General features: G+C 39.1%; 1 protein-coding gene across 1 annotated transcript; it reads left to right on the top strand.

Annotated features, from left to right (window-relative positions):
* The first annotated feature begins 9,228 nt into the window (after positions 1-9,228).
* LOC143875937 (uncharacterized) lies at positions 9,229-12,415 on the top strand. The gene is made up of 2 exons (XM_077377519.1): positions 9,229-12,282; positions 12,407-12,415. Exons 1-2 carry the CDS (start codon positions 9,229-9,231, stop codon positions 12,413-12,415), a joined length of 3,063 nt encoding a protein of 1,020 aa, XP_077233634.1.
* The last annotated feature ends 375 nt before the right edge of the window (positions 12,416-12,790 follow it).

Here is a 12,790-nt window from a genome sequence, read left to right as displayed (position 1 = left end):
GGGGTGATTTAACCAGATGGGGTCGCGCATTTGTGCGCCCATCAAGCAGTAGTGCCATTATCATTTTTTCTCTCTTTTCTATATATACGGAAAAAAAAGCCGAAAAATGAAGAAAAAGAAAGAGACGATATTCGTTTAGAGAGAGAGAGTCTGAGAGAAAGTTTAGAGAGAGAGAGTAGATCCGGCTCGTCTTCGTCTTCTCCGATCGAAATCCGGTCACGATTCCGGCTCGAAACTCCAGCTAAGATCATTTCCTATTCCTTCTTTTCCTCTTCTTCTTCTTTTTCTTCTTCTAGGATTTCCATTTTCCCCAAATCATAAACCCTAGCTTTTTTTTTCTTTCTTTTCTCCTCCGATCATCTTTGATTATCAGTATTCTCCTTGAAATCACCTATTCTTCCACCAACGATTAGATCTGTACTCGTTTTCTCTTTCTTAAACCCTAGATCTAACCCCTAATACTTAGATCTGAATCGTAGATCTAGTCATTCGGTTTTTCAACCTGGATCTCAGATTTACCTGAGCTCCGGCCGGCCAGCACTTCAATCTAAGCCTTAGATTCGAGCTTGGAGCCATGATTTTATATATCAAATTTCAGATCCGAGCGTCTTTGATGGAAAAATATTGTCTTCTTTAAAAGAAAGATTGAAGAGGAGGTCTGGTAAGGAGAAAATTGAGGCAATTTAAAAAAAGGTGCAATGTTATTACCTTTTTATGTGTTTGCTGTTATTATATATGTTTATTTATTTATTTATTTTGTTCATGATTTGTGGAGTGTAGAATTATTTAGATATGGATTTGTTTTTTTTTTATATCTTTCTATTTAACGAGTATTATAATTTCAAATACTTCATTTTCTTTCACTTTTATGGGTATCTGTCATGAAATTCCATTTAGAAAATTCTTTCAGAACTTTGAGTTGATCTCGCATGCATTGGTTCTGTATCGATGTTGTCTGCAGTAAATGTGAGCTGAATTGAGTTCATTTCATTGGTTGAAAATATCTTGACTTAATTTCTCAAATCTTTGTGATTATGGTTGTGCAAAATGGCTGTATCTTTCAGTTGGAGTTTAATATCAGTACTATTAAATTCCAATCACCATACCTCGTTTTTTTTTTTGGAAATTTCAGTCGGCAAGAGTAAAATGTTTTACTTTTTGAAGTCCTTTATCTACTTGGTCTTAAAAAGAATACAGATGTTGTGGTCAAGTTTTATTTCTATATTCATAAATGTGTATGGGTGTATGTCTCATTTGTACCACTTCACTTTTCTCAGTTGTAAAAAATGGTCACTAGATGTTAGTGTAGAAGAAAATTGATGTTTCTTTACTCTTTTCTGGCTCAAGTGTTCCTTTACATGTGCAAATATGATGACTTATACTTAAGAGTGTTAGGTAGCTACTTTTATTCAACATAAGGTTTTGAACATCAGTCTTTTATTTTACAGTCTATGGTGGTTGATTCGAGTTTTATTACACACAGGTTTTATAATCTGATAAAGACACTTTTCTTTGGTTGGTCCTGAATGTAATAAATTTTTTTTTTTATGCAAATGCAAAGACATGATTGGACTCTCAAGCAATTGGAACCTTTGTTCTTTATGTGTTCAGTGTTCGAGTAAATGTTTGCAGTATATATATGCTTAGGGAAATAATGTCTAATTGATGGTTACTTCATGAATTATTTTTAATTTATTTGATCAGGTCAGTATAACCGAATGATAGATAAAGTACATTTGTTTCTTTTATTTGAAATACGAAATATGTTTTACATAAGTGGGGCATTCCATTGTCAGGATATCTTTTGAAGAGCAGAGTTCTGATAAATGTTTAAATATTTTGTTTAGGGAGTGAAAATAGTGACGCAGAAATAGTAATTCTTTTTTTTTTTTATATATATTCATTTGAATATGACAAAATATTTGATCTAGTTTCTTTTGAGTTACATCTTGTTCATGTTTAAGAATTCCAATGTGAGAGTTCAGAAATGTGCGTACTGTTTGTCATTTGTCTTGATTCTGTTTTGTTGAATTTCCTTGTTCAACTTTAGTTTAGGTATGCGAATGTCTGTGTAAGAGTTCTTAATATTATAGTACAACCAATATTTTAGGTTGATAGTTGATAAATACCTAAGATCTATTATTCTGAAAAGCAGATAAAGGTTTGGTTTTAATCCCTTGGTTGTACGTGTCCTTATTCAAATGACCAGGAAATAAGAAAATACTTATATACATGTATATTGACTTGGTGCTAATATGTATCTTCTACTATGCTAGTCATACAACCCAAAGTTGAAGATTTTACAAATTTCATTGTTTTGCACCTGTGTTGTTCAAATGTTTGGTTAAGGTAATAAGGAGTATATGTTTGAATTTGTTTGGTGCATGAAATGTAATATAGAGTGTTTTTTAGGATTGCCAATGTTTTATCTTTATTTTGTTTAGATATTGCTGGGTTGAAATATTGACATGATTCATGTTTGGTTTTTACTAGTTATTTAGCATAATGTATACCTTTATTTATGTGGAAATTATTTGTGCAACATGGTGTCTAGTTTTGATATGGTTAATGTGCAGTGATCTTATTCAGATTAATATAGTTTGGTGTAAAAAAGGTATCAAGTATATGAATTTCTCGCTGATCAATATTGTACAAGTTCATGAATAATGTAATTCTTGCTAGCTCTAAGGATAGTCAAATTACATGGTTTATAATTTAGCTTTAATATCATTCAATTCTGTTAGTGATATAAAGCCTGTTTAGTCAAGAGTTTGTGAGAAAACTTAAGTTACAATGATAATACACAAGAGAGTTTATTTTAGTGATATGAGTTTATGTGTGGTTTAAATTGCATTATCATATGCTAAATAGTTTCAGGTGAATTTATTTTAATAGAAGTTCAGCAATTAGTTTAATAATATGGTGTTTTGAATTTACTTTGTAATTGTTAGATTAATTTGAATATTGACTGTGAAGTCAAAACAGTAATTTGTGTGATCAGAATCTTTCCTTCTTCCTTTATTCCTTTTATAGATTAGAAAGACTGATTAAGTCTTTTACATAATCCCTTCTCTTTCATTGCAAGGGCGATGAAGGCGATAGCCCAAGCCCATTATTCTATACATAAACTGCTGCCCTTTGATCTTTTTCACTAGCATATAGCTCCTGTCTATTAATGGTTCATTACTTGCTACCTCTTATTTTGCATAAATTGCTGCCCATTGGTTGTTTCACTAGCACATAATTGCTGTCCACTGATTAGTTTACTACTTGCTGCCTTATTTTATTTAAATAAATTGTTTAATAGGAAGAAGGAGATCAGATGACTACTCTATTCGATATTATCGACATGAGTACTGTCTGATCTCAAGGCGGGATTAGAAATATTATTATGTGTATATGATATCAGATGATTACTTTGGCATCATCTGATTTCATTGGAGTCCCCGTATTGGGGTTTGTGGATGGTTTTGAAGTGTTCGATGTTGTTTTTACTTTATTAGGCTATCCAGCGGCTGGTCTGGACTAATTAATGTTATTTATCATTTCATGATTGCTATTAGATTGTATATTTTTCTTTGCTTGGCAATTGATTTACTTTTAGAATAAAATTTGCGATTATCTGATAGCCTTTTCTTCTCTCTTTGATAGACTAACACAGTCTTATAGATTGCTGTTAATTCTCTTTAGATATTAGAATCCCCTTTTCTTATAGGGCGATGAAGGCGCTAGCCTAAGCCCATCCTTAGGGGACTCTCTTAGTCCGAGTAGCCCTTCCCTCGTTTGTTTTTAAGACATGCCCAGTCTTTTGAGATACCCTTAAATTTTGTCATTTAAAGCCTCAATTTAGGGAGACAGGCTATGTCTCAGACAGAGAAAGTTGTATCCTTTAGAGACAAGCTTTGTCTCATTAGTGAGTCTATCCTTAGGAGACATGCCATGTCTTGTCAGCACCTCTCTTGGAGCTCATCTTTTGTTTAGGAGTCTCACTCAATCTCTTTTTTTCTTTCTAAACCTCATTTTTGTGCGTCTTTTGGTTTTGGGAGAACACCTTGCTCGGCTTGGCATCATACCCCTTACCCTATGGGTATAGGGTTGCACATTTGTTGCACCCTAGGGCTAGGTAGCTGTCCGGCCCGGCTGGGTGTTTTACCTAAACCAAATAGGCACAAGGTCTCTTTTTCCTTGTTCGCATTTTTTTTCCTCTATCCTACCTATATGTCTAAGAGACTTGCCCAGTCTCATTCTATTAGCATCCTCATCTTTGTGCATCATTTGGTTTTGGGAGAACATCCTACTCGGCTTGGCATCATACCCCTTACCCTTATGGGTATTGGGTTGCACATTTGTTGCACCCTAGGGCTAGGTAGCTGTCCGGCCCGGCTGGATGTTTTACCTTTGCTAAATATGCACAAGGTCTTCCCTTATTACTTGTGAGTTTTATCTTAGCTTGATAGTCTCACTAACACCCTTCTTTATCTCTTTTTCTTTTAGGAGACAGGCTTTGTCTCATTAGCACCTCCTTCTTAGAATCCTTTTTTCAGAGTCAGTCCTTAGCCTAGGAATCTGTCCTTAGCTAGAGAGTCTATTTTTCTTTCAGGAGTCAGTCCTATCATCATAGGGGTTAGGATTTTATCCAACCTCTCATCAAATCTTGTGTTTTTCTATCCGCTCTTGTAAGGTATAGGATGCTGTCCAACCCTTGCAGAGCTGTGTTTCTGTTCTTTTCCCCCGCAAAGCATAGGATGCTGTCCAACCTTTGCGGGATATCAGGAGTCTGTCCTCCCCTTATGATGATAGGATTTGTCCCCCTTGAGTCAAAAACACTTAAAAACATAAAAAACATTCCAAAAACCAAAAACCTGAAAAATCTTGAGTCTTTCAGAGTAGTTAGGAAAATCAATTCGAACTACGTTGGCTTGATCCTCTTCCACGAGGTACGTAGTGCAGCTTGAGATTCTTATCTCAGGTCCAGCCAAACCTTTGTAAATAAATCATTTACCCATTTTAAGAAAAAATACCAAAAATCTTCAAAACCTTGTTTTCAACAAGATCTTCCTCTAGAGTTAGGAGTTTGTCCTAGTTAAAGAGTTTTAGAGTTTTGAGTTTGTCTTTGATGTGTTGTGTGGTTTGTTTGTGTTTGTGTTAGAGTTAGGAGTTTGTCCTAGAGTTATAGGAGCGCCTCCGTCCAGTCAGTTGGCGATTCATATCGCCGAGTGATGATTAAGTCTTGGATACGCTAGTGATCCCATTGTTTCTCTTAGGGCGTACAGCCTAGCTACACATAGATTATAGGAACCACCTGCATTAGCTGAGGGCTAACCTGCATTTAGTTAAGGCATATAGGGTGTCCTAAAATCTACAATCCATTGGAATTTAAATAATCACACAAGAAGCTTTAAGAACTAGTCCGGTCTTTTAGATCGAGTCTAGGATAGAGGTCTAGATGTCTTAGGCATCATAGCTTAGAATAGGTGCGAAGAACTACGTTGCCTTGATTCTCGTGGAGGCGGGGATACGTAGGCTTCTTTGGATGAACATCAGATCATCTAAAGACTCGGGCCTAGGTATAGATTAGAGTCTTAGGGTTGTATAGTATCGAGTCATTTTTCTATGTTTTGCAGTGTTTTCTTACTTTATTGCGCAGACCTTATACTTTTTTGGTGTGTCGTGCATGTGTTTGTTCATCAGAACTTAGACACCCATTAGGCAATGTCACTTATAACCTAGCTATGCTTAGGTGACACATGTTTCTTTTATTTTATCTTGTGTGCCTTTGATTTCATCTCCGAGACATGCATGATTAGATAGACGTCTTCTCGGAGATATTCATTCCCATTCCATATGATTTTCGCCCAAAGCTCTTCAAAATTATTAAGTAAATGGCATAAGAGACCAGGTGTTTGCACTTGGGCGGATGAGGTGCTCTTTAGACCTTCCGAATTCGTAACCAGGCACGAACCTTATTTTATATCTCTGGTTATCCGTTGCAACAGAGCATAGTATGGGATCCAGGGCCCATTGGCCTTTTTCCTTGGATGGCGACTCTTCTTTGTTTAAGGTACGCCTCGAATCTGGGCTAGTCCCCGAATCGAGAGGTATCTCACCTTTGTATCGCCACTCATGCTGTGAGGGGCATTATTCTTTCGAGAGTTCCTTGGTAGAGCTCTCCATTCACGTGGATGATCCTGAGACTGACTCGCGTGGGGGAGCACGTCCTCCACCGCCGCCTCTCTCGGATCGAGGTCCACAGGCTGGCGACTCTGCTGGGGAGTTCTTGGAACATTGCCTAACTCTGTTAAAATGCCATTTGTTATTAATTTTGAAGAATTTTGAGCTGAAATCATTATAAATGGGAATGTAATCGCTTAGAATCCAGGGGCACCAGATAGGTGTTTAAAACAAGGGATTCACACATTGCACATCATACATCATTTTGTTCTTTATTTTCTTTTATTGATTTTCTTATTATTGGCTCCACGGGATAGATATAATGCGTGCCTCATGGGATATCACTATCCAGATGGTGCTGTTGTATCTATTACCAAGCTATGCGCCAGTGCTGCAGTCGTAAACACTCGGTGTACTTGTGTTTACAGCAGCCGGTGAGCAATGAAGCATACTGTATATAACACTCGGTGTACTTGTGTTATATACTTAAAGTATGGATCATATGCATAGTACCTGATAGAGTCCGGAGCTCTACTTTCATTTTACATATATTATGTACATGGATATATATGTTGATTTAGTAAAACCCAATTAGGATCTGCATGTGCTTATATATATATTGCATTCATATAAGGACAAACATGTGTTACTTACACATGTTGGAGCTTAGATTTAGGAGCCATGTCCTATCCGTAGATTATTGCAGTTCACCTTATGTGGCTACAGACGCAGTCCTAATACACTCACATGTCTGTCGTGAGTCAAGCTTCTTGACTCTATGGGATCATATTTAGGGCTGGTGCCCCTGGTTAGGATATATATGTATATATCTATATTTTGATTATCAGATTAGAGCCTACTCATTAGTGAGGCTTCCTTATCTAATCAAATTAGTCATATCAGTCTGTTCTTCGGATCTAGACCCGACCAGTGGCTTTTACTTGCCCTCTCATGGTCGTGGCCTATCTTTTGCTCTAGTCGTGGAGATTTTGTCCATATATCTTTTGATTATAAGATTAGGACCTACTTTCTAGTAGAGATTCCTAGCTTGAATCAATCAGTCGTGTATATTCATCTCTCTGATCTAAACCTAGCTAGTGGCTTCTACCTGTCACACTCATAGCTATGGTTTATTCCTTGACCTAATGATGATAAGTATTACCTGTTTTCATCCTTTAAATTCAAGCCTAATTTATCCATTCTTTTGTTGTATTACTCAGATTATTGTTCGTCCTGTCTTAGATATGGTTGATAGCCTGTCTGCTGTCTCTATGACCATAGTCTATCATTATTGATCTTCTTGATCGTACATTTTTGTCGTCCACCTTTCAGATTTAGATCCGGTCTATGATCTACTTTTGTCATTTTATGACCGTGGTCTCTTCCCTGAGTTTCTGATCATCTTTGATCATCAATGGAACATTTGATGTCGCCAATTATATCCTTCTTGTGATTATTGGTTAAGTCCATCTTTATTCTTTGTTTATTCCAAGTTATTCTCCATTCCCTAATTATCCCATCCTATTCTTTGTGTTTAGGTTAAATCATGGCGAATAATTTGTTGAAAGGCTGGATAAGCGAGACTATTGGGGCTCTTCCGCTAGAATCCTCGGATAGGAGTATGGCTGATCGGTTCATCTGTGCCTTCAGTCATTTGAGTGTTTCCGATATAAATTGGAAGTTTCTCCAAGCAGCCGCTAGATTCTGGGATCCTAATCTTCATGTTTTTCGATTTGGATCATTCGAGCTTTGTCCTATATTCGAAGATTGGTGTGCTTTATTAGAGCTCCCAACAGATGGACTTTGGATACAATCTTCGAACATAGATTCCTCTCATTCCATTTTTTGCAAGCTATTCAAAAATCAAACCGTTGATGCACTTTCATGCTTAACGGATACGTGTGTGCAAGTTCAAAACCTCATCACCCTTTTTTCTGAAAACGTCGATCCTACTAACTCTCGTTTTCAGAGTTGTCGACGCAATGCTTTGATTTTTAGTGTCTTTGCGCGATATGTCATTCGGAAAAACCCTCGTGTTGCTCCGTTAACCTTGTTAACTGTGGTAGACCAAATTAACAAAGGGAGGAATCCCATTCCTACCATGTTAGCAGAGACCTTTTTGGGACTAGATCTTATTGCTTCCCAAAATATCAAAGACAATTTCTGTGGGTGTGTGAAGTTGTTGTATGTCTGGCTTGGTGAAAAATTTCAAATTCTTCAGTGACAAAAACAAAATCCGTATACCCTGAAGAATTTCCATACATGGAAACCAATAGCCAACCAACCTCAGTCCGTTGATGAATGGCACAATTGGTTACAACATGTAGAGGAGAGCCAATTTCGCCGGGTAAGTCATTCATGTTTCCATGTTTTTACTAGCACTTACCCACATTCATTTGTTTACCTCATGGGTACCGAGAAGTCTTCCTTTTATGCACCCGTTCGAATTCTCCATCAGATTACGGGAATTCCATGTCCTCCCGGAATCATAGTCCCTCCTCTTTGTGAAGATCTTACTCCTGATCTCGTCCGATCCATTGTGGCTGCTTGGGGAAACAAAAATATAGAAAGGAGGTTAGGTCTATCTCGCAAATTCCGACGTGGAGAAATATCGGAAGAGCCCGCAAGCCGGCGAGCTCGGATTGAGGAACCTTGAAGATCCATATCATGTTTTGTTATTCCGATTTCTGCATTTCCCATTCTTGTCAGTCTGTTTATCCAGCTGTGATCAGAGATTATTTTTTTCATCCATTGTAATCACAATTTGGATTTTATTAATGAAAGTGTGTTTTTGTTTCTTTTGTCATTGTTTGATCAAGATAGTTTATCTCGATTATCAAAATTTTAATCTAGTGATTATACTTCCATTTCAGGATTCTTGATTGAGTAGCCATTGCTCCTAAGAAAATCCTCGTTTCAAAACCAACCTGGTCCCGTCAGACATCTGATTCCAGGCTGAGCCGACAATCCTTGTCACCTTTTTCTTTTACTTCTCCTTTATCGCCTTCCTTGAATTTTCAAGAAATACTTTCACCCGTCCAACCAACCCCTGAAGCGATGGCAGAGAATGGGCAAAATAGTATGGACACCAATGAGATGATGAAAGCGATAATGTTACAATTGAGTACCATTAATGAAGAAATAGCCCGATTAAAGAATGACAGAGAATCTACTTCCAAAAATCCTGCACCTCATCAAACCCCAATCATGCCTCGCCCACCTCCTATGATGGCTCAGCCTCCTGTGTTGCCAGTCTTTGACAACTTTGATGACGAGCAGTATGAAGAAGAGAACTGTCTCCCCCATCTGAATAAAGGCAAGGGAATAGTCGATAGGTTGGATAAGATGGCCCAGGAGATGGAGAGCATGAAAATGCAAGGTCCGAAAAAATTAAACATGGCCGAGTATATGATAATACCGGGAGTTGTGCTACCTCCTAATTTCAAGATGCCGGATCATGATAAGTATGATGGGACAGGATGTCCCAAGAGTCATCTGAAAGCCCTTATTCCTCTCTTACAGCAGCATGGGCTTACTCCAGAGCAGATTGCTCTTCTTTTCCCTAGATCTCTTACTGGAACAGCAAAGAAATGGTTTTTGAGCTTGAAAACCGAAGAGATCAGAACTCTGGAGGATATTGCCAATAGATTTGTTGAGCAATTCTCCATGGAGGAGGGAATAGATGTGACAAAAAGAGATCTGAAGGCGCTGAAACAAGGGCACAATGAAACCTTCACTTCTTTCATTCGCCGATGGAGGCGAAAGGCAGCGCAGATGACTCACCGTTTGCCTGACTCAGAGCAGATCAAGATTGTTGTGAAAAACTTATCATCTCAATACTATCACCACATGGCAATCCAGTACTTCATTGATTTTGATTTTCTAATCAAAACCGGAACTCAAATCGAAGATGCTTTGTCCAAGGGGCTGAGATCAAGACCTTCGTCTGATGTGAGAGAAGGAAAAAGACCTATTGTGGCATCGAAGGAGGTGCACAGTGTTAACTATACCGGGCCTCCCAGTTATGCCAGACCACCAGGTTATGACCGACCACCATCCAGAACGGTGACCGAGGTCAGGAGGCCGATGGAAAAGAAGGTCTTTCGTCAGTTCGACCCTCTCCCTTACTCCTTATCAGTGGCTTTGAAGAAGTTACTGAGAGATAAAAAAATCACTTTGTTGGAACCTAGAGAGCTTCCTAACCCTTTGCCCAAGTATTGGAGGAAGGACCAGTACTGCGATTATCATCAGAATTCAGGGCATTTGACTGACAAATGCATGGCTTTAAGACACAAGATCCAAGACATGATAGAAGCAAAGGATCTTGCCGTTGAAGCACCGAACGTCACTCGAAACCCATTGCCTACACATGCAATGCCTCCCCCGAACGTGTATGCCATTTTCACTGAAGAAATCCTCTTAGATCACTCCCGTATTTGTGCGGTTATTTCTGATAGACCGTATGTTCTGAGATGGGATGATGAAGATGAAGCGATCGAAAACAAGAAACCTTATATACTATCCCCTCTAGATGAAGGATTAACAGGATCCTCTGAGTGTTCTTGTTCTTATGTCCTCAAGAGTGAGGAGGAGGAAGAGATGAAAGAAAAGATCCCTTATGTTTTAAGATTGGAAGAAGAAGACTTGTTGCTTCTGGAAGATCAGTGTGACGAGCTCCGCCATGTCACACGAGGTGGTCGTGTCTTCAAACCTGCAGAACTCAGAGCAGAAAATCCTGCTGAAGTTGTAAGAGCTGCAGAGAATCTGAAACAGAAGCAGACTGTGGATGAAGAGGAAGAAAATTTGTTGAAACAACTGAAGAAGACACAAGCTAACGTGTCCATCTGGGGTTTACTAATGGCATCACCGAAACACAGACAGGTTGTGCTTCGAGAATTAAATGCCTCTCAAGTATCAGTTGAAATTACCCCCGATGAGTTGGTCAATCTCGTGGCAATGGCCAGGGTTTCTAGAACATTGTCATTTACTGATGAGGATCTGCCTCAAGAAGGAAGAGATCACACAAGACCTCTCCGTATCACCATACTGTGTAACAAGAAGAGAGTCCCCGAGGTATTAGTGGATAATGGGTCGGCTTTAAATGTATGTCCTTTAAGCACCGCCACTACCCTGGGATTCGGGCCAGCCGATTTTATCCCGTCGGAACAGGGGATATTGGCATATGACGGAACCAGAAGAGATGTCATCGGGACACTCGCCACAGAAGTCGAAATAGGAGGTGAAACTTTCGAGATAGAGTTTCAGGTTCTTGACATCAAAACATCTTTCTTTCTCCTGCTTGGCCGGCCGTGGCTTCATAAAGTTGGAGTCGTTCCTTCCACACTTCACCAGAAATTGAAATTTGTCCGAAACAATCGGGTGATCACGGTCCGAGGAGACCCTGAGCCCGAAGTTGGACAAATAACATCTGAACTGAGCACTGAAAAATCAAGAGATGTTAGTTTAACCGGTTTTTCTTTAGAAGTCTCTACTATTTCCTTTGGGGAAGCAATGAATGAAGAAATAATGTTTCTCTCAAGCACAAACACCCAAGTAGTAAAGATAATGAGAAAATATGGTTATGTCCCAGGAGCTGGCCTGGGAAGAAATCTACAGGGCCCTACTGAGTGGCCAGAGTTGAAAGCAGTCGGCGGATTATTCGGGTTAGGGTACGAGCCAACTCCGAAAGAGGTTCAAGAAATGAAGCGTTATATGATGAAGTGGGCTGAATGCCGTCGTCGAGGTATAGAATTTCTGACAGGACCGTACAGCATGATTATGAACGGCCGATTCAGAAGAGAAGGGGCAGACTGTCCGTTCTATGGTTTTCCTGAGACCTGGTGCGATAAGACTGGGAAGAGGCTTCCAGGGTTAGAGATCTTCTTCACAGATGAGTTGTCAGAAGATTTCTACAGTGAGCAGTTTGCCTTGGCATCGATAGCAGAAAAACCAGCTACAGATTGGGCGGAAAATATTGAGCCGCATCTCCTAGACTCCCTATATCAGGTTGAGGCCCCAATCGTCGCTATGATTGGAGGAGATGTGCCCTTCACGAGCCCAAGGGATTGCATTACTCCAGCCACTGGACCCTTAGACAATTGGACCGCACAGGTTATACCCCAAGTAGTCCTCCAGTATAGTCCAGTCCTTTCAAAAGAGTCAGTCATTTCAAAAAATGTGTCAGTTTCTGAGTTCAACCCAGAGTCTGTCATTTCTAACTTTTCTTTTGATGCAGGTACCATAGAGGTCGGAGTAGTTCTCGGAGGTGGTGAAGAGTCGGTCCCTGTCGAGTCTCAGTCAGAGGATGTTTTTGCTGATTCTTCATTTGTACATAGTCCTGTCTATGTTGATACTGATGTCGACATGTCATTTCATTTGAATTCTGAGTCTGTAACGCCCGATGTGGGTGAATCATTCGATGTAATCATCAATTCTGCAAAAGAAATAAAAGATTCATTTGTGTACGATCCTGTCTTTATTTCTAATTCTGTTTCTGATTCTGCTTCAAAGCCTGATCAAATAACTAATAATAATAATAATCAAGACTCCCCCTCAAACGAGGAAGCCGACGAAACTCCTTTTGAAATCAAATACATGATTCAACAAGAGGAGATTCGCC

Source organism: Tasmannia lanceolata, unplaced genomic scaffold (assembly GCF_043159265.1).
Source record: "Tasmannia lanceolata isolate RefF3 unplaced genomic scaffold, GAP_Taslan_0.1 ptg000004l, whole genome shotgun sequence".
NCBI classification, from domain to species: Eukaryota; Viridiplantae; Streptophyta; class Magnoliopsida; order Canellales; family Winteraceae; genus Tasmannia; species Tasmannia lanceolata.
This window is presented reverse-complemented; position numbering and strand designations above follow the sequence as displayed.

Coding starts and splice junctions, on each gene's coding strand:
- LOC143875937 (XM_077377519.1), top strand. CDS start 9,229: ATGGCAGAGAATGGGCAAAATAGTATGGACACCAATGAGATGATGAAA.